At 37.2% G+C, this 22,272-nt stretch overlaps 2 protein-coding genes across 2 annotated transcripts in view; one reads left to right on the top strand and one right to left on the bottom strand.

Moving 5' to 3' along the window:
* Positions 1 to 5,690: 5,690 nt before the first annotated feature.
* On the bottom strand, positions 5,691 to 13,077 carry LOC107585519 (arginase-2, mitochondrial-like). Its single transcript, XM_016272564.1, has 6 exons — positions 12,663 to 13,077; positions 12,468 to 12,566; positions 11,502 to 11,503; positions 6,563 to 6,733; positions 6,118 to 6,254; positions 5,691 to 6,026 (listed from the first exon to the last, which is right to left on the bottom strand). Exons 1-6 carry the CDS (start codon positions 12,771 to 12,773, stop codon positions 5,839 to 5,841), a joined length of 708 nt encoding a protein of 235 aa, XP_016128050.1. The 5' UTR covers positions 12,774 to 13,077; the 3' UTR covers positions 5,691 to 5,838.
* A 1,391-nt stretch (positions 13,078 to 14,468) lies between these two features.
* Positions 14,469 to 22,272, top strand: part of LOC107585485 (RNA-binding protein 25-like) — a 24,162-nt gene continuing 16,358 nt past the window's right edge. The window contains exons 1-8 of the mRNA XM_016272516.1: positions 14,469 to 14,664; positions 14,881 to 14,992; positions 15,140 to 15,189; positions 15,549 to 15,722; positions 16,181 to 16,238; positions 16,608 to 16,768; positions 19,487 to 19,675; positions 20,002 to 20,085. Of these exons, the coding sequence (XP_016128002.1) occupies positions 14,899 to 14,992; positions 15,140 to 15,189; positions 15,549 to 15,722; positions 16,181 to 16,238; positions 16,608 to 16,768; positions 19,487 to 19,675; positions 20,002 to 20,085 (810 nt within the window). The 5' untranslated portion in view covers positions 14,469 to 14,664; positions 14,881 to 14,898. The remainder of the gene's footprint in view (positions 14,665 to 14,880; positions 14,993 to 15,139; positions 15,190 to 15,548; positions 15,723 to 16,180; positions 16,239 to 16,607; positions 16,769 to 19,486; positions 19,676 to 20,001; positions 20,086 to 22,272) is intronic.

Below are 22,272 nucleotides of genomic sequence, written 5' to 3'. Positions count from 1 at the left end.
ATTTTTCCCCCAGTAGTCTGTTTTATTCAAACAATTATGAACATATTTGCATTTGGATACAGAAGAGCTTTGCCTGTTGAATATTAAAAACAAATGAACAAACAAAAAATCTGGATCTCCATGTCTGCCATGCAAATAAACTGTTCCTGTTCATTCCCAGACTGGAGCTCTTCTCTCCACTTTCTCTAATTGCAGATTCAATTATTAGATTTGTCAGTATTAATATTTTTATGCTTAGATTTTTTTTTGGGGGGGTCAAACTGTAACACCGTGTGTCCCAACCTGACATGACGCGATAAAAAGTATATTTTCCATGTAGTTTTTGTCCTAACCACCCGCGACAGCGACACGTGACAATAAGCTACATGGGATTCTATTTTAGGAACGGTTTTTATTTTCTGCTACGGTCCAGCAAGAGCAATATACAAAATATGACAGTGATAATCTCAGGTAATGAGAGTGTGAGTGTGTGTGTGTGTGTGTGTGTGTGTGTGTGTGTGTGTGTGTGTGTGTGTGTGTGTGTGTGTGTGTGTGTGAGAGAGAGTGTGAGTGTGTGAGAGACACCCTGGACCACAAAACCAGTCTCTAGTCACTGGGGTATATAGCCAAAAATACATTGTATGGGTCAAAATGATCTGTTTTTCTTTTATGCCAAAAATTATTAGGATATTAAGTATAGATCATGTTCCATGAAGATATTTTGTAAATTTCCTACCGTAAATGTATTAAAACGTAATTTTTGATTAGTAATATGCATTGCTAAGAACTTCATTTGGACAACTTTAAAGGCGATTTTCTCAATATTTAGATTTTTTGCACCCTCAGATTCCAGATTTTCCAATAGTTGTATCTCGGCCAAGTATCCTATGTCCTAAATGTCCTATCCTAACAAACCATACATCAATTGAAAGCTTATTTATTCAGCTTTCAGATGATGCACAAATCTCTATTTTTGAAAAATTGACACTTATGACTGGTTTTGTGGTCCAGGGTCACACACACATATATAATTGTTATTATTATTACAATTATTATACTATTGTTGCTTTTGTTAAAATAATCACAAGATGGTCACAAGATGAATATTCAGATTTTTTCCCCAGTAGTCTGTTTTATTCAAACAATTATGAACATGTTTGCATTTGGATACAGAAGAACTTTGCCTGTTGAATATTAAAAACAAATGAACAAACAAAAAAATCTGGATCTCCATGTCTGCCATGCAAATAAACTGTTCCTGTTCATTCCCAGACTGGAGCTCTTCTCTCCACTTTCTCTAATTGCAGATTCAATTATTAGATTTGTCAGTATTAATATTTTTATGCTTAGATTTTTTTTTGGGGGGGTCAAACTGTAACACCGTGTGTCCCAACCTGACTGAGTCAAACCTCTTCCTTTCCTGTCATTACAGACTAATAACAAACAAGCTGCTACTATCAGTTATTATCATCATGGAACTGGTCATCTTGGCAGGAGTGGTCTACTTGAAGTTCTTCCGAAAGTAGGCAATGAGACACACAAGACTGTATAAGACTTCACCTTTCCCTCTTCTTATTTCTGATGTTCACGGGTGTCTGGCCAGATGACAATGTGCTGGATGCTTTAGTGACTGTGAGTGTCACATGGACGTTTATGGGCAGTTATTTTAAGCGCTAAACTGTATTAGCGTAAGTACTGCTCTCAGGGTGAAAAGAAGATGGTGAGTATGGTACATTGAGACTGCTGGAGGATCTGTACAAAGATGGCGTGACAGTGTTACTCCCTCCTTAGCTGTCTTGAACAAGGTGCCAAATCTAGTGGATGTATGAATGGACTGTGGAAACAGAAGGATCCAGTGAAAGGAGTAACAAATAATATATATGCAACCTGTCTGCATTTTTACACACATCAATCATTTTAAAGTCATGGATCGCTCAAAAATTATAATTCTGTCATCATTTACTCACCCTCATGCCATTCCAAACCTTTCATTGTTCATACAGTGAAAGCCAATGGGGTCCAAAACCACACTGGTCCCAACTGACTTTCATTGTTTGGACAAAAATTAATTCTTCAAAATATCTTCTTTTCTCAACGGTTTGGAATGACGAAAGGGTGAATAAATCATGACAGTTAGTTTTTTTCTGAGTGAACTGTCCCTTTAACTGATACTGAACTTTTAACAAAATTATCTTGACAGAATTACATTGTGTATTAGACTTTTCTGAGACAAGTGTTAACGTGGAATTAAAAGTAACAGCTCTTGGGTTTCGTTCTAGAAAATGGGTGTGTTTTCCTTTAACTTATCCTCCAATCAGTCAAAACAGAGCTGAGTGTACTCCAGGCCAAGAGAATGACAGCTATAAACATGCACGTCACCTGCTTCACAAGGCCTGGTTGGAAGAGAAAGGGGTGTGTTTAGCCTGTCAGATATGTGGGTAGACATTATTGTAAACATGACTGAGAATAAAGTGACACGAACACCTGCTATAGTGGAAATACCAGTGTCCAGGGCTATCAGGTCACCTTGACATACTGACTTTTCCCCAGTTTACTGATGGTATTTCTAGTCATGTAAGGCCAAAACAGCAGAAATATCAGTGGAGACCAGTCATACGCAGTCATGTGTTTGTGATTGATTTGAGGTGTTAGCAGGTCATTCACATAACATTCTGTTGTCATATGCTGATGTTTCAATGTCATGATGGGATTATAAATGGGGCGTAGCAGGTGAATCAGCTATTGACTGAGTTATTAGTTTATTACTAAGGTAAACACCACCGTTACTAATACTTAAGGTGAATGATTTGAACAATTACATTTTAGAAAATTGATAAACATTAGTTTACTAATCAAATCTAAATCTATAGTAAACCTAGGTGTCTAAATCTAAATTTCCGTATTGTCTAAATTATCTTCCAATGAAGTGAGTTATTATTTAGATCAGGGATTAATCCCTAATCTAAATGCTCATGTTATAAAATAACAAAATTAATTGATTGCAAAGTTCAGAGAAGGGTTATAAGGTCTGTATATCTTTTAAGTAAGACCACTTTATGTATTTTAATGTAAATATTTTTTTATTAAACATTTATGTATGATTGCTCATATTGACAAAGCAAAAACAGAATTGTCACAACTTCGTAAATTAACTAAAAATAAAAAAATTTAAATAAGTACATTGCATAAGTATTCATACCCTTAACTAAATATTTAGCTGAAGCACCTTTACAGCCTCAAGTCTTTTTTTGTTTGATGCAACAAGCTTTGCTCATCAGCATTTGGCAATTATCTGCCATTCTTCACCTCTCAAGCTCTGTCAGGTTGGATGGGGGCAGACACACATTTTCAGGTTTCTCCAGAAATATTTGATTGGGTTCAAGCTCAGGCTCTGTCTGGGCCACTCAAGGACATTCACAGAGTTGTCTATAAGCCACTCTTCCTGTGTGCTTAGGGTCATTGTCCTGTTGGAAGGTGAACCTTCTGCCCAGTATGAGGTTCTGAATGCTCTCGACTGGGTTTTCATTAAGGCTATCTCGATATTTTGGTGCATTGAGCTTTTGAGTTCTGACGAGTTCCTCAGTCCCTGCCACTGAAAAACAGCCCCACAGCAGGCTGCTACCAGCACACTTTACTTTTGGTATAGTAGCCTACTCTGCAGGTGATAAGCAGAGTTGGTTTCCTTCAAACATGATGCTTAGATTTGAGGTTCATCAGACCAGAGAATATTATTTCTCACAGTCTGAGGGTCCTTTAGTTGCTTTTTTGCAAATTCTAAGTGTGTTTTCATGTGTCTTAACTGAAGAGAGGATTGAATTTGGACACACCAGCATAAAGCCCAAATCGATGGAGTGTTGCGGCGATGTTTGTCCTTCTGTAGGTTTCTCCTATCTCCACATATGATCATGGAGCTCAACTAGAATGACCATCAGGTTCTTGGTCACCACACCAACCAAAGCCCTTCTCCATTAGTTGCTCAGTTTGGCCAGGAGGCCAGCTCTAGGAAGAGTCCTGGTTTTCCATTAAGGGTAACAGAGACTACATGCTTCTGTGAACCTTCAATGAAGCAGAATTTTTTTCTGAACTCCTTCCCAGATGTGTGTTTGATGCAATCCGGTCTCTGAGCTCTACAGGCAGTTCTTTTGACCTCAGGGCTTGGTTTTTGCTCTGATATGCATTATTAGCTGTTAGACCTTTTATTAAGATGTGTGTGCCTTTCCAAATCATATCCATTCAATTGAATTTGCCACAGGTTAACTTCACTCGAAGTGTAGTGACATCTACAAGCAATATGAATGCTCCTGAGCTAAATTTGAACTGTCCCAGATAAGGGTATGAATACTTACGCAAAGGAATAATTTAAATTTTTTATTTTTAATACATTTGTGAAGATGTTAAAAACCTGTTTTTTGCTCTACCATTATGGTGTACGGAGTATAGATTGATGTGGGAAAAAAGTAATTTAAAGCAGTTTAGCAGTTTAGGCAGCAATATAACAAAACGTGAAAAAAAAATTAAGGGGTATGAATACTTTCGCAAGGCACTGTATATATATATATATATATATATGATGGGTATACATTAGGCTACCTCTTAAGCATTTCGGGAGTAATAAAATTTAATAAAAATTGGTGCCATAAAATAATCCCCAAACAGCTGTCAATATCAAACAAAAATATTTAAAGTGGTGTTCTTTTTTTTTTAATCTCTGTTTGTAAACTACATGGGCACAATCAGAGATGAACCAGTCAAAAGTAGTTATTTGTGAGCAAAGGCAAAGTTTCTTGTGTGAATCCGATGCAACATTTTTTTGAGAATGCAAAAGCATTGACATTTTTTCCCCCCATCTCATATTTTTTTCCATCACCGTGTCCCTTTAGTAGCTCTGTAGAGCACTAGTAATCCAGATTTTCTGGATCATTGTGATCCAGTCCATTTTGCTTTGAAAAATCTGAAAATATGGACTACCTGATCCTGGATAGCAAAACATGGGATTACCAAATCAGATCATTATCATCCAAATTAAGCTTTTTGAACAACTGGCCCTAGTTGTTTCAAACTAACCAATCAAATACAAGTCACAGTCTGTCTCCAGTACATTAGTTTATTGCAAGAAATTTTTTTTTTACTGAAACAGAAATGCAACAAACCAAACTTTCCCTAAGAAGATACTTGTACTGGTGGTGAATTCAGATCTGAAAGGGTGTACAAAATGCATTTTATTTAAATAGATATGAAAATTACTGAAATAACTTACTTCAAATGCGCTATTTAAAAAAAGATCACACAGTTTCAACCTAACCAAACCTGAAGGATTAAATTAGCCATTAAAAGCAGTCCTACTATACAAAAAACAAACGTAGAAATACAATAAAAACCTGTTCTGGTCCAAAAGTGCAAACATGTTTCAAGTGAAAGAAAAATCAATCAGTCCACCACAGTAAAGAGTCACCTCAGCCTGCAAAAATATGCACATTTGCTTTTAGATCACTTTTTCCTGCAGTAAGTCCCAGAGCATGATCAGGGTTATCCACTAATCCCATGAGAGCTAACAAATGTTAAAAAGATTTATTTTTCTGCTAGATTAGTCCTCAAACATAGAGAATCCAGATCTCAGACCTTTTTTAGCCAAAGCAAAATTAGTAGTAGGTATAATAAAACAAATCTCACCCATGTGTTTATAGTAGCACTTCACCAATGAGGTGACAATGTTTTTTTTTTTTTACCAAGACTACAGTAACCTTCAAATGAAATCTTTAGCCTGGTGCTCAGTCTCTGCAAACCCTTAAGTGTCATTCTTTTAGACTTTGGAATGCAAAGTGCTTGGTTTTTCAAAGTCCTCGATGATTATCTGATGCTCTAAAGCCGCAGTTCGGTGTCCTCTTTTGGTTCTGGAATCTTCGGGAAGGTGATGTGTGCACCTTCACGTGTCTGACCGAGAGCAGATGCGATGATATCAACGGCTAGGCTAGTTGTGGCCTCCAAAGCCTCAGGTGTCGCACCTAGTGTGGGGTTCACTTCAACCACATCCATCACAGAGAGTAAACCTGTGTAGTCCAAAACAAAAAATATTAGCGTCAAGGTTTTTGGATTTATTTGATTTCAAAGACATCAGTTATGTGAATGGTAGATCTGTACCTGTGTTATGGATCTCCTCTGTTACGTAGATGCCCTCTCTATAGGTCAATCCTCCATTAACGGGAGTTCCAGTGGCAGGAGCCAGGGACGGGTCAAATGCATCGATGTCAAAGCTCAGATGGATCGGCCTTTGTTTCCTGATATAAAAACAAATAACAGTGACAAATTACATAGGTTGTTTGATTGTGATGTAGTGTAAACAGATGAAACTGAGATAAAGTGCTACAAATTATTTATGACATTAAACATGTAAGTCAGGTTAAAGAAGGCCGCTTGTGAGCTTGTATTCCTCCAGAAAACTATTCTGCCCCCATTTACAAAGTTCAATAGTACACAGGAGGACTACATGTAGAATAAGCAGCAACATGCAATTTGTTGCTGGTTGTTTACAGAAGCACCACTACTAGGTAAATAAGTGTGTATGTTTTTCGCAATATCACTATACCTTGCCAAGAGGTGATCCAAAGTGACCTCCATTACCCTCTGAATGCCCATTCTGTCAATATCCCGCATGGAGAAATATTGGATTCCCAGGGTCTTCAGGATTATACTGTGAGAGAGCAATAAGATCAAATTGGCTAGTAAAATAAAAGTAGTGATGCTGTTTTTTCTTTCTCTTTATATATGCAGTACACACACACACATACTGTATGTATTATAGTGGATTCACCATCCAAATTGGTCTGATTTAGTCTCATGTTGGCTTCATCATAAACATTTTATTTTGTGCCCTATTGGTGGTTACAGATAATGTTAGTTATATTAATAGCCTATGGATTGCAACAATTGGTGATTTAGTAGCAAAAGCCATGTAGTGTCATATAGAAATGTAGGTAGAAACACCCATAGGTGGACACTGATGAAGGTCTAAACAGCTGATGGGGCCCACGAGGACAGAACCAGACCAGCCGCAGTGACTTCGTGGCAGTGTTGAATTACTCATCATCAGATTTTAAATGACCAATGATGGACTTGCATACCATCATGTGGCCTCTTAACAGGAATAGACGTGAACACTGTTGCACAGTTAAGTTTTAAATAAGTATATTTAAAATACTAGATTTGAAAACAAGCAAACTATGAGGAAATGAAGGAGTTGGCCATGATAGTAGCATGAGGGATGGTCGTCATAAGCTAAGACAGAGGTAAGGGTTACATTTGTATTGACTTAACTGCATTTGAAGACTTCAGGTTCATTTGCAGTTCTTGCTCAAAGACATTTTTGGATTTTGAGAATAAGCATGTTACATTTCAGCATTCTTTTGTGTATTTAATGTAACGCCTTGCCATATGCAAGACATTTACAACCAACAGTTGGTGAAGAGCAAGACTATATTTGTTGCATTGGATAAGGTAAGCTCTGATATAGTTTGGTCAAGAATGCTCGCCATATATGGTGCTATGGTTATTTTCACAACTACAAACATGTGATGCCATGCGCCTGTTAAAGTGATGCAACAAATCATCATTGTATCATTAGGTTCTACAGATATTTTTAAGTTAAAATTAAGGCTGGACAATAATTAAATATCAATATATATCGCAATATTTTTTTTTCAATAACGGTGATATGATTTTAAACATTTCCGATATTTCAATATACATTAACAGTGTTTCCCATATTGATTTATTTGTGGTGGCCTGCCACAATATCAACATTGACCGCCACAAATAGATTGTCCAAAAGGCTTTGACAGTTTGACTTAGTTGAATAAACATAACAAAATCAAAATGCGGCACAGGTGTTTTATATGAATGTATCTTTGAAGGGAACCTTCAAGAAAAGTTTCGATGGCATTTTCATTTTATTTGATAAAGTAGCGTTCATGAGCGCTGCTTTGTTTATAGCTGTTACTGGGAAAACCGCTGTTTCTGCCGCGCCAAAAGCGCCTCCTGCTGGCAGAGAATGAATTTGCATTTTCAATCAGCCCGTCTCCAGCAACATGTATTTTTGTTGTTGCTCGCTCTTTTTTGTTTTCTGCAGCAACTGAGCACTTTTCATATTCTTTATCCTCAAGCGTTCAAGCACTTTAGTTTCAATTTTCAAGAATAATCAGCCTTATGTTATAGTTTATATAGTTATAGTTTAGTTTAGTTAAAGATATTAATATTAATAAGGTGACGGTGATTTCACATTTCTTGTTAGTATGAAGGCTAAATACAAATAAAAGGTGAACATTAATTTATTTGTACCGTTTTTATTTCTTTAAAATATTATATAGTATTTATTTCATTTCATTATTTTATAGGAAGAGGTTTCATATAGGCTTAGCAAATTAATTTTTTTAATGTAATTTTTTTCAGAAATGTTTAGGTACAGACATCCGTTGTAGGCTTCTTCTTTTTTTTTAATATTGCTCATATCGATATAGTATCGACCGAAATCAAGAAATATATTGTGATATAAATTTTGGCCATATCGTCCAGCCCTAATTAAAATACTACTATACATAGACACACACACACACACACACATATATATATATATATATATATATATATATATAATCCGAATATAATTCCTTAAATTCTGATATTAAAGTTTTTTCCTCACGCAATCCAACGTACTAAAGTGTCCCAAGAAAAATCCCAATAAAATGTCCAAGAGAAATAAGTCTGTAAAAGAGCTAATGAGACAAAAAATATATACAACAGCGCCCCATTTTCAGCGATAATAAGGGGAAATCCTCCTCAGCTAAGGTCAAACGGGGTCTTCGAAGCTGTGTCATAAGTCATTTGTTCTTAACCACCGACGGAAAAAATCTCAGGCTTAAGATAGCAGGAACTATCGCATTACATGGAGATCACGGAGTTACGTAAAGCGGCCCTCCGCTCTGCACGATGTTTGTGATTAACAGCTGACTGACTGACTGACTGACTGTGGCCGAGACTGACGAAGTGACTTGCACATTCCGACTAGTAACTCTGGAATGTCATGACTCAAGCATTTGACGTTAAAGGCGAATTACGCCTTCTTTCCTGTTATTATTAGAAGTAATAGCAGTAAGCCGCTAGGCATGTACAAACTAATATTCTGGTAGCAAGTCGATACTAAAATTAAAAAGATGTAACGATGTCACTCTCTCTACAGTACCAGCAGTGGCTGGCTCGCGCCTGGCGGTAAAGTGGATGCTCGCGTGCTTTTTTACAGTCAGTGAATGGCACGGACAGATACACTTAAAAATTCAGTGAAAATGCTCATCTTTGTCGTTTATCAATGTAAACACGGCAAGTTATTTAAATAATAATAATAATAATAATATTATTCAGGGAAATCTACAGTAGTCGTTTTGGAATAAAAAAAAACTTTTGACACATGACTTTAAATGCACGAATGTTTAGAACTGGGAAAAAATTAACCACTGTTTTGTGTTGTTTAACAGCTCTTAAGTGCTTGCCTTTAAGATTTAAAAATAGCATTAGTTTTTGCTTTATTGAAAATGTGTCAAAAATCGTGAAAATTCACTGGTATTCGTGACTACTGTAGACAGTGGATGTTTTTCCTTTCCACCTCGTACTTTTCAGAAAGAAAATAGGCTATAATGCATGACACATTCATTGTTTATTTAGTTAGTTCATAAGGAATAATTAATTATGGAAACTTGTAATTAAAAACCACGAATGTTCTCCAGTAATTTGAAGCCACCCGTTCCAGAGCTTTTGTTACAGTGTCCTGGCGGGAACTGCTTTCTACGGTGGCAGAGAAGTGCAAAACAAATCACAATTCTGAAAACAAAATAACAAATTACAAACCCAAATGCAAGTCTAAAAAACTAAATAACAATGCAGAAAACACAACAACAATTCAGAAAACACAAGTCAGAAAACAAAATGACAAATTCGAAAACAATACAACAAGTCAGAAAGCACAACAACAATTCAGAAAATATAATAAGTCAGAAAACACAACGACAAATCAGACAAACCGGAAGAGGTAGGTATAGTTTGAGACAGCGCCATTGGTTTGGGATTACTCACCTCTGACTGGACGAGACATCTGTCAATCAACGTATACAGGAAGAACCAGCCGAAGAACAGCAGAGTCGTGGTAGAAAGTTCGGAGATGGTATTAAAGTAGCTCAGTTTAAATGTATTGTATGAATTGCCCTTACTATGGAATAAAAAATACGGGGTGTCTATTTACATTTAGTTAAAAGTGGCTGTAAACCATCAGCTCCAGTGGCACAGATGGATAAGCGCGTGTCGTTGGCTTTTTGACGCGATCGACCCGGGTTCGATCCCATCTTTTGCCGAACTTTTTTTCCTCCCTTTTCAAATCTCGCATTAGCAATGGATTCTATTTACGCTATGTTAAAATAGCAGGATTTCTACTATCAAGTATACTACTTGTTGCAAATAGTGGCAATTATCTGCACTTCAGTAATATAGTACATTATAAAACAGTATGCAATAATAACGTATTGAGTGTAAATTATAATTTAAATTATTACATGGATGCCACCTTATTGGTACAATAAAGCCCTCCCTACACCTATCCTAACCCTACCCGATATTTATTTTCAACTTTTTGATTATTTCCTTAATTTTTATTGAAAATAAATGCCTTTACGATGATGATATACGAGATTTGAAAAGGGAGAAAAAAAAAGTTCGGCAAAAGGCGGGATCGAACCCGGGTCGATCGCGTCAAAAAGCCAACGACAAGCGCTTATTCAGCTGTGCCACTGGAGCTGATGTTTCACAGCCACTTTTAACTAAATGTAAATATACACTCCATATTTTTTATTCCATAGTAAGGGCAGTTCATACAACACATTTAAACTGAGCTACTTTAATACCATCTCCGAACTTTCTACCACGACTCTGCTGTTCTTCAGCTGGTTCTTCCCTGTATATGTTGATTGACAGATGTCTCGTCCAGTCAGCGGTGAGTAATCCCAAACCAATGGCGCTGTCTCAAACTATTCCTACCTCTTCCGGTTTGTCTGATTTGTCATTGTGTTTTCTGATTTGTTATTATATTTTCTGAATTGTTGTTGTGCTTTCTGAATTGTTATTTAGTTTTTTAGATTTGCATTTGCGTTTGTAATTTGTTATTTTTTTCAGAATTGTGATTTGCTTTGCACTTCTCCGCCACCATAGCTTTCACATTTACTGGCAGCGGTTAATCCATGACAGAAATCCCATGACCTCATCAGGTTCATTTCTGACTAGCCTGGGCGACCCAAAATAACACCTGCCTGTATCACGCTCCACCTGAAAAATGCATTCAGGTCCACATCTTTTTATTTATTTATAAATGAGTTTGCAGCCTGAGTCAGCTCATCTGAAACCTTATCCTCACTACAACCCTAATTGTACAAACATTAATAAGGCCATAAACTTATGACCCCCCCCCCCTTTTCACTTTTTCATTGCTGTACCTCTGTGATAAATCGCTTTAGTTAAGGGTCATTCACTGAACTGATTTTTTTTTTAAACGTTTTTTTTTTCGTTTAAAAACGCCAAGACACCGGGTGGGGAAATTACTAAAAACTTAAGTTCCATAGACACGTTATTTAAAAGTTAAAAAAACCTAAAACAAAACAATGGAAAGCAGCGCAGTGGAATGCAAAGCCGCATTCTGTACGAATGGACCCGCATACCGTTCCTGAATTAAACGTTGCTTTGAATAGATGCGTTTGCTAAATTAAAGAAATTCTAAGTTCCCTACTGCGCCATCCCTAAAGTATATTGTGAATAATAATACCCTATTGTTATGTGCTGCGGCTCGTCCCATAGCATTTCTGAATGTGTGGAGGACCTGTAGTGACACACGTACTGTAAATCTACACTTCACTTTCTCTCTCACTGCGGCCAGACAACATCCAAAACTTATTCACTGACCGAAACTCTTTCACTTAAAGTATTCCAGTCATAAAATAATAGCAAAACTATTATTGCTACATTAAACAGATTGTAAATGAATTTACGTTTGGATCGTTGTGTGATGTAACAGTTAATCCAGCGCTCTCTTTCTGATCCTCACCCGCCACGAATCTATTTAAAGGCATAATTCACCCCAAAAACCAAAATCGTCACGCTCAGCTAAAATTGAATATTTACCTTCTTGTTTCAAACCCGCATGCCTTCTTTACAAACTTATTTGATCATCAAAATGACAACCTCGCTCAGTCATCATGCAACTTTCAATGCACCAAAAAAAAAAAGATGCAATAAAGTGAATGGTTACTTAAGCAGTATACTTAAGTATCCTTTGGAGGGTACATAAATGATGACATAATTTTCATATTTGGGTGAGTTATCCAAATATATATATAATTCCCCGAGTCTATTGAGTCTTAAAAATCTATAAATCTATCTACCTCTATATGTCTAGAGAGAGATACATAGATAATACTAATGATGTACTTACCCAGATTTGAAAGTCTCTCCACCAAACCCGCATCCCGGATGGCTTTGGGTCCATGCTCCACCCCTCTCCTTTTCTGAGTGAAAATCGTAAAAAAAAATACAGTTATATCACTATGTTATACACCGGTGAGTATGTGTGAGTTCTAATTAAATAAATCTATATTTCTTACCTGTCCTTTGGAAAACGGAGCTCCCAAAACAGCAACAGAATGCGATCGGTTCTGTTGGCAGGAACTCAACGTGAATCTCAATAATCTAGACAGCGGTCCTCTCAAGGCCATGCTGACTCAACCGGAGAGTTATGAAATGCAATACAAAAACGCAGCGGAAGGTTGTCTCAAACGAATAGTCTGTCGCCCGATGTGGCTTTTTACTCTTCTGGCTCAGGACTGGCTGTTGAATCCCAAAGAACTGCCACGACGTTTTTCTTTAAATCTTCCACTTAATTCATATTCATGAGTTCGTGAATAGCGGAAGGTGAAGCTCGAGCTACACGCCTTGGGTGAAATCTCAAAACCGCCCCCCAAAATCTAACAGTCTTCCAGCATCCAATTGTTTCGGCTTAGTGCGGCGTGAACCACGTTTTTCTATTCATAGAGCGGGCAACCTGCGTCACACCCGATGACACACCTTCCTCCCAGCCAATCAGAAGCTCCGCCAGCGTGCGTTTGCTTCAATGAGCGAGGCTTTGGGCGAATGAGTGGCGTGATACTGATACAGTAGATGGGGTGCCTTTTTTGTGGCGTTGGAAATTTCCATCTCTGCACTGTCGACTGCATATGTTTTTTTGGCTTGCCTAATGTCTCGTCAACAAATTCCCGTCTTACAGATGCAGTGGATCAAAACAGATCCAGTGTCCATAGCTTTGCTGCATGACAGAATATTTATGTTCTATAGAAATGTCTGGAATACCAGAATGACGAGGACTGGCAAGTCGTTGACAACTTTGGCCTAATTTCAGTGTTTATATCCACTTCGAGCAAATACACAGAAGTTGACTCATATACATAACTACACATTCGTATATAATTCATTGAGTTTTATTGATTGATCAGTTTAGTTTAGCTAATCACCGATCTGTAATAAAGAACATAGAGAGTGATCAGTAAATGGAGTCAATATTTTCTGCACTTTGGCTCCATCTGGTGGTAGATTTTTTTTTAGATTTGGTTGGTCTTTTCTTTTCACACACAAACACACACATACACACACACACACACACACACACACACACATACATATATATTGCTTACATTGCCAAATTTAGCATTTAATGTCATGTTAAATTTGTTTATCAGATTGCCTTGCTAATGCATTATTTGGGCGACATTATTGCGCCTTTGAAATAGTTTACTATTTCTGCAAAATGTAAGTCAGCTGGACGTTTGGTGTCGCTGTAGCATTGGTGTAATGTTGTGTGCTGTATATCAAAGCATTTCCGGGATATTTTCTTGTTGGGTGGAATGTTTTCGGGGTTTTTTCCCCCTATGCACAAAAGCAGTCTTCATCTAGGTGGCGCTTGCAGGCTCAAAAAAGCAGAATCTTTCATTCAAATCTCGGGGGTTTTTGTCCTACTGAGCACATTCTTAATCTAAAATCGGTATTAGAATAAACTAATTCATTTCAACGATTTGTATCTGACATAGAAAAAAAACACCATCCGCATCATCCATCTAAAATAAAAGAAGAAGAAAAAAAGAATAAATACCAAACAAATGTGATTGGTCCGTCCTGTTTTGCGCTGAGAAAAGTATCAGGTACCACGTAACAAGGCCGTCAACGTGCTGCTTCAGCAGCGTTCTTGGCGACATTATTTTAAACCCGAACAATCACACTTACAACTTTTAATAACTCACACTTACAATAATAAAGAGAAAATTCTCAGTGAACATGAGAAAGCGTGAGAGTTATAAATGTAACCCTTCATCCTTACTAGGTCACTAAGCCCCGCCCATCTGTAACGCAGCTTCAGGCGAAATTGCCAGTCTTGTCGCTGACGATATTTTTGGGATTTTCTATGGATGCTATTTATTATCAGAGGAACGCGTGACCAACTCAAAAGAGAAACATCAATTATTTTACTGATCGTGGCGTTATATATCCATTCCTGTGGCGGATAGGATAGGAGGTGTTGTTATTTTCAGGGGCGTTGATATACTAAAACAGAATTGGGTGAGTCTTAATCAATAATATAGTAAATACATAGGAAGAAAAATATTTTCCAGCCGGCCTCCTAGTTCAATTAGGTTATGATGAAGTGTAGAGTTTTATTGTGGATGCATTGGGTGTTGATTCGTATGAATCATATTGTAACCTGAGTGAAATCAGAGTTGAGATGACTTTGTATGGCCAAACGCTCTTTGGAACTGACATAAATCTCTCTGACAGATCGGTGTATCAGCAAACATGTCTTTCCCTCCTCATCTGAACCAGATAGCCCAGTTACCCCCTGGCATTTCCCCCTCACAGTTTGCTGGGTTTCCAACCACTGTACCTTCAGGTAACGTTACGTCATGAAGGGATATGTATATTTATATATATATATATATATATATATATATATATATATATATATATATATATATATATATATATATATATATTGACGTTAAGTTTATAATCTTTGTTTATTTATATTTTTCCTCAGCAAGTCCGATAATTCCAGTCCCAGTGGGAATGATGCCTCCCTCTCCTGCAGTATGTAAAGAAACAGCTGAAACATTTGTTTTGGTTTCCTTGGTTTGTTTTAAAAATTAACCCTGTTACCAGGCTGAGAAACATTTCCTAGAATATTTCCTAGAAAATCAGGTTTTACAATGTGCCGTATATGTGTGATGTCTGTAGGCTATTTGCCATACACCGATCCTAAGTGCAGAGGCCATACCAGATCTTATTGTGCTTTACTCCTGACCATTTTAAATAATAAGCATACATGCCTGTGCTTTTTGTAGCAGCAAGATGAAACATTTTGAGATGCATGGAACTGTCAGTCCGGTTGTGCTTATTATGCTCTGTGCAGTTTGTACTCTACAGTTTGTTCCTGAAATATGCTGCAGGTTTTGATACAAACTGCAATGCCAGTAGTTCAGAAGCTGACTAAGGACTCCTTTGGCACCCGTAACAAGGACTCAAAGGAAGGTACGGGTAACAACACAGGACCGACCACCACAGTGTTTGTTGGAAACATCTCAGAAAAGGCCTCTGACATGTTGGTGCGGCAGATGTTGGCAGTAAGTGTTGGGAATTTATTCAACAACTTTTATCTGTACAGTATCATTAAATCTCTTAGACACATCACCTTTATAGAATTAGTTCTCTCAAGAATGAAAATTCTGTCATCTTTTACTCACTCTTATGTCACAGAGCACATCAAATATGGTAAAAGGAAGTTCAACCTTACTTGCTTGACACGAGAACAAATGAGGTTTGTTGCAGATTGATGTGCTCAGTGTATGTGCGCTGATCAAAAATATCCTCATTTTTGTTACAAAGATTAATAAAAGTCATGTGAGTTTGGAACAACAAGAGGGTGAGTAAATGATGACAGAATTAAAATGTTCCTTTTAAGTTGATTAATACATCCATTATTTGACCTGGTGTTCATGGGAATGTCTGTGTTATGTAGCATTTTGCTCAGGATGTTTTCATAATCAGCCTGTCACAACAAACATTTTCCTCTCTTCTGCAGAAATGTGGTTTAGTCCTCAGCTGGAAAAGAGTCCAGGGGGCTTCTGGAAAACTGCAAGGTATAAAGTCAAACTATAATAATCATCAGAGGATAGTGTGTCAGTCTTTTGTAGTACACAGTTTTTGACAAAGATCTTCTTGGTAAGTTCTAGCCAAAAAATTTTTTTACAGACTGGGTATTTTCAAATTTAGCTTGACTACTATAGGCCCAGCAGCTTAGATTTTTTTATTAAGGATCTTTATCCAGGATTGTATTGGTAATTGTAAACATGGGCTTTCTTAGACAAGTGTCCTCTGCTCTGTTTTCCTCTCCTAGAAAAGAACAAACAGGAATATGTTCAAAAAGAGATACATTTGTGTCATCTGTCTGCCCTATCTGATCTAATGTTGTGATGTGTGCATTTTAACGTGTGTGTTTGTATGTGTAGCGTTTGGTTTCTGTGAGTACAAAGAGCCAGAGTCCACTCTGAGAGCTCTCCGACTGCTTCATGAGCTGCAAGTGGGTGATAAGAAGTTACTTGTGAAGGTGGACGCAAAGACCAAAGCTCAGCTGGATACCTGGAAGGCCGGTCAGAGGAGACGAAATGGGGTAAACAAAAAAAAATTATTAAAAATGTTATTCAGCAAGGACCACTGTAAAACCTAACAAATGTCCTAACTAACACTTTTTAGTTGACTTTACTTAATGTACAACAATTGGTTGATATTAATTATAAAAATCTAGTAATGTGTAATATTTGCGTACTGTGCCTTTGTTATACAGAAAACCCTAGTTAAGATAAATTGATTGTTGAGTACCAGTATATCAAGCTAGTTTTTAGTTCCCGGCATGCTTTGCATTTTGACTCCAGGAGTAAATTTTGAAATTAAGTGTTATTTTATATGTTTCTGCACAAGATAAATATGGGGGAGATCTGTTAGTTTTTAATGTTCTGTTTTAAAAGGGGTTCTATTATGTCTGCATTTTTGGAGTGGTTGCCATTGTGCTAAGGAGTAGAGCCTGTGGTTAGTTCAAGGATGGCTCTGTAAACATTAAGACTATAGACTGCTTTATTTAAAAAGCATTAACTGCAGCTGCTGATGCAGTGATAGTCTCTCTGTTGGTTATGTTAGCACATGCATATGTGCTATTGCTAACTGAACAGTTGATGCACTTAATTTACTGAAGCAAAACTTACTTGGCTGCTTTTTTTAAGTAAGGGTAACTAATTAGATTTTACAATAACACATTGAATCAAAATGACGAGCATGATTGAGTGCCAAATCAACATATTAGAATGATGTCTGAAGAATCAGAATCAGAAAGAGCTTTATTTGCCAAGTGTGTTTGCACACACAAGGAATTTGTCTTGGTGTCAGGAGCTTCCAAGTGTAGAAAGTACAGACATAGTGCAGACATGCATATCATTTAAGGTAGTAAAATGAAATAAAACACTAACAGACAATAAATAAAAAATAACGCTATGGTAATAAAATATAGCGAAAAAATATATATCAATAGACAGAATTATGAGTGTGCATATGTGCTATTTACAGATGAAAAAGTTTTGATAAGTTATTTACAGATGTACAGTCCTGAGATGTGTTATGTATTGTTTAGATGGAATATGACCTGGGGTAAAAAGCTGTTCTTGTGTCTGGCTGTTTTGGTGCTCAGTAGCGCTGACGAGACGGCAACAGTTCAATGAAAAAGTGGGCTGTATGTGAGGGGTCCAGAGTGATTTTCTGAGCCCATTTCCTAACTCTGGAGGTGTAAAGTTCTTGGAGGTTAGGCAGGGGGCACCAATAATCCTCTCAGCAGTCCTGACTGTCTGTTGTCTCTTGATATCTGATTTGGTAGCTGAACTAAACCAATCAGTTATAGACAAACAGGACAGACTCAGACTTCCTCAGCTGGCGAAGGAAGTACAGCATCTGCTGGGCCTTTTTTCTTTATTACAATAGAGTCGATGTTAAGAGCATAGGTTTGATTTTGACATTGGTGGGGACCTGTCAACACCCCCCCCCTCCACCAGCCAACATATTCATGATTCATTAAAAGAGTTTTTTATTTTTGAATGTACAATAATTACACAATTTTGATTATGTAAACCAACAACATAAAAAGACTATTCTGTCTAAAAGAATATTCAGAATACAGTTTATTAAAAATACAAATTTCACATTAAGCATTATAGGATGCTTTGTACATTCAGTTTAACAATATTAAGTTAAAGTGGGTAATCTTAATCATTCAACTGAACTGTGCACGTATGTTTTAAACTCTTCGCCTACCTTATGTTCTTATTCTGGCCAAAAATGTGCGTCCTTGAAAGCGCACAGTTTTCTACCGTATTTACTTTAACTTCTCAGGTAATATAAATGGAATGACCCATTTCAAATGCAGCCGAAAATACAACAACAGTGGTTAGGCTATACATATATTTAATTGTTTGATTAAAATTATTGCTATGGACAATTTAGTAGTCGCTGGATATTGGTAGGGACATGTCCCTAGCATCCCTACCTAATTCTACAACCTTGGTGAATGTCCCACTTCAGGTCCTGTGAGATGGTGGTTCCCAGGAACCTGAATGACTCTACTGCAGCCACAGTGCTGTTCATGATGGTGAGTGGGGGGAGATTTCTCCTGAAATTCACAATCATCTCTACTGTTTTGAGCGTGTTAAGCTCCAGGTTGTTAAGACTGCACCAGACAGCTAGCTGCTCAACCTTGCTACTATATGCAGACTCGTCACTGTCCTGAATGAGGCAGATGACTCTATTCTCTGTATTGTTAGTGTTTCATTTCATTTTATTACCTTAAATTATATGTATGTCCGCACTATGTCTGTACTTTCTGCACTGGAAGCTCCTGACACCAAGACAAATTCCTTGTGTGTGTGTAAACACACTTGGCAATAAAGATCTTTTTTATTCTGATTCTGAAGGATCATGTAACACTGAAGACTGAAGAGTAATGGTTACTGAAATCACAGGAATAAATTATATATTAAAACAGTTATTTTAAATAATATTTCACCATATTACTGTTTTCATTGTATTTTTGATTAAATAAATGAAGCGTTGGTGAGCATAAGATACTTTCAAACATAAAAAAATCTTAGATTCCAAACTTTTGAACAGTAGTGTGACTCAACTTTAATATTAATATCTTTCCTATAAATGCTCCTTACCTGGTTCATTGATTGAAAGAGCATGTTGGAGCACGTCAATCTCAGGTTGTCCGGAGAATGCGAGAAACTCCCTCTTTTGAGGAGTTTATAAACTGATAATTGTCACATACAAATACATATCCCCTATCCAGATTCCTCAGACTGGAGAAGAGGCTAAAGAGGAAGAGGAGGAAGAGGTTCTGGATGAGGAGACGAAGCGGCGTGATCAGATGGTGAAAGGTGCCATAGACAGTCTGATCCGGGAATACTCCAGCGAGCTCTCAGCCTCCTCACAGGATGCTGAAGCCCATCAACGCAAGAAACGTAAAGAGAAGAAGGAGGTATTTTTACTTTCACCATGGTAACCATACTGACCTAGCAGCCTTGTCATAATGGCTTAACTGAAATACTGGGACATGTCATCATTTACTCACCCTCATGTTTTTCCAAGCCTATATTATTTATATGCTTACTTTCTCAAAATATATCGTATGACACAAAGTTGTTATATGACTTCAGTAGACTTGTAATATGAACTGTTCCTTTCAGGATATATTTAGGAAGTTGTAGACCACTAATTCTGATTATTGCTCTTATTGGTAATTTTTTAAGATTGAATCTGTCTGCTCACATAGTCTAATCAATTTTACTGTATTTTTTCCCCCAGGATGATATAAATGCCATGGAGCTGGAAGATGACAAGCGAGACCTGATTTCCAGAGAGATTAGCAAATTCAGAGACACACACAAGGTAACACACTACTTTATTCGATTTCTCTCTCTCCTTTTCTTAGCCTAGTCTGTGGACTGAAGACGGCCACATCTAGAGTACTCTAGACCCACATTATTATGACTGAAACTACACTTGATATAGATTAAAAAAATCACACAAATAAATCTGTAGGAATTTGATATATCCTGCCCATTTTAGACAGCTGCATGAGGCAATTTTTTAACCCAAGAAGCATCATTATTCACGTTTATTATAAATAATGCCTCTTTTGTTGTGTTTTTTTCATCTAGCAGCATCTACGCAAAAGATCTAACAAAATGGATGCTTAGAAATTTGTCAGATTACAACTTTAGAAGTTGTTCTCTGAATGAATGATTATAGAAAAGAGATTTCAGAAGCCTCCAAGATTGTTTCTCTGAGTGGCAACAATGGCAGCAGATGGGCAGGACCAGTTCAGGCTAGATTTACCACACAAAAAGTGCATGAACAAACTGTAAACCTCCCTCTAAAGCTAATCTGTTCATTAAACCCCACCATTATGGTAGAGGTCATATGGTGACTAAAGCAAGATGAATCTCAGAGCTTTGGAAAAAGTTGCTGGAGTAGAGGATGTAAGTATGATCTTCCTTTTCTATTCTTCATATCTTGGGCGCCTCCTTCTGGAGGATGCACAAAGGTGCAACTGGCTCTGGGTCTCAGAAATGTGGCAATGAGGATGCTGTAGTGACAAAAAGATCCGCTGAAATGTGACATACTTTGATGTATTGACCTCAGGAGACAAACTGTAAATCTTGAGTTGTGTGCGTTCAGCGGAAGTTGCTCAATAAACCATATTTTTGGAAGGTGTTGTGTGGGCAGAGCTCAGTGAACCTTTGCAAGTCCTCTGTGTAAAAGCCTGGTTTTGGTGAGAAATGCAGTACTGAATAACCACTGCAGTATTTTTCACTGCAGTCTGAGGGGGGCGCCCTTTCACAGCACGCTCAAAGCTGAAGATTCCCCAGGTAAGATGCCATATTTCTTTCATGTCCCATTCCCTCTTTCTCTCTGTTTCTATCTGTTTTTTTTTTTCTTTTTTCTTTCTGTTGTTAGATTACATTTGATACAATAATACATTACAACTGTGATATGTTATCCGAATAGAATTTGCCCTTATTCTGTGTATTTGAGACAGTCATATTATGAGGAATCAGATTTTCCTTGATCTACTTGAGATACAAGCTAATTGTATGATGGAAACAGACTCTAATCATTTAACAATGTAATGCCAGCTTATTAAGACTTATTGAAGTTAAAAACTATATTAAATCTTACAGCAAACCCATAACTTAAAAGGAAAGAAGTAAAAATATCAGGGTGGCCGTGGGTCCTTAAAAAGTATTAAAATGTCTTAAATTCAGATTCAGTAGGTCTTAAATATTTTTGGTCACATTACCACAAAAATTTCTCCAGTCTGACGGACCCAGTGAGTGTCCGTCAAGAGTACTTTTCCCCCCGCTGTAGTTACTGCGTCATCAGAGAGAATTGCGGTTACAGAATACAGTCGATCACCATCCAAAGCCCTTAAAACTGTCTTGTCATTTGTACGATATTTTCCTGATTTTGTAACCTGCATTTGTACTCTCAATTGTATGTACCCCTGGCATTGATTGTGTATGTTCTTAGCAATGCAATAAAAAAATACAGTCGAACACCAGCTCGCTGTCCAGCCTCCAAACTACTTTAAATGGGTTCATGCAAGTTTACTGAAAAATGGCTTGAGAGTTGTACTTCCCCGACAGGACTAATAGCCTGATTAAAACTTAAATGACAAAATATAATCACGCATCAAAACGCGCGAATGATTCTTCTGATTTTATTACATTCAGCTTAAACAGCGATTGATAATTGATAGTGTATTTCTATTATCAATGTCGCACTGTTGAGGCTCGTGCTGCCTGTCTCTGTGAGAGACTTTCATGGAGAAATCAAATCAAATGAGTGTACGGCACACATAAAGAAACTCACAGAACAAATATACTGAGGTAAAAATTCTAAATGCTTGGTTTATTTATAGCATGATATAGTCAAGTAACATGCCATGACAAGGGATCTATTTTGCTGAATATTTTCACGTTTGCAAATGTTACATTGATTTCGGTTCAACAAACAAGTAGTAAAGTATATGAAGTTACTTGCATTTTTAGACACAATTGACTGTTTTGTTCT

This window comes from Sinocyclocheilus grahami, unplaced genomic scaffold (genome assembly GCF_001515645.1).
Source record: "Sinocyclocheilus grahami isolate Dianchi unplaced genomic scaffold, SAMN03320097.WGS_v1.1 scaffold71.1, whole genome shotgun sequence".
Taxonomy (NCBI): domain Eukaryota; kingdom Metazoa; phylum Chordata; class Actinopteri; order Cypriniformes; family Cyprinidae; genus Sinocyclocheilus; species Sinocyclocheilus grahami.
The sequence above is the reverse complement of the archived record's forward strand: the minus strand, read 5'-3'. Positions and strand labels throughout refer to the sequence as shown.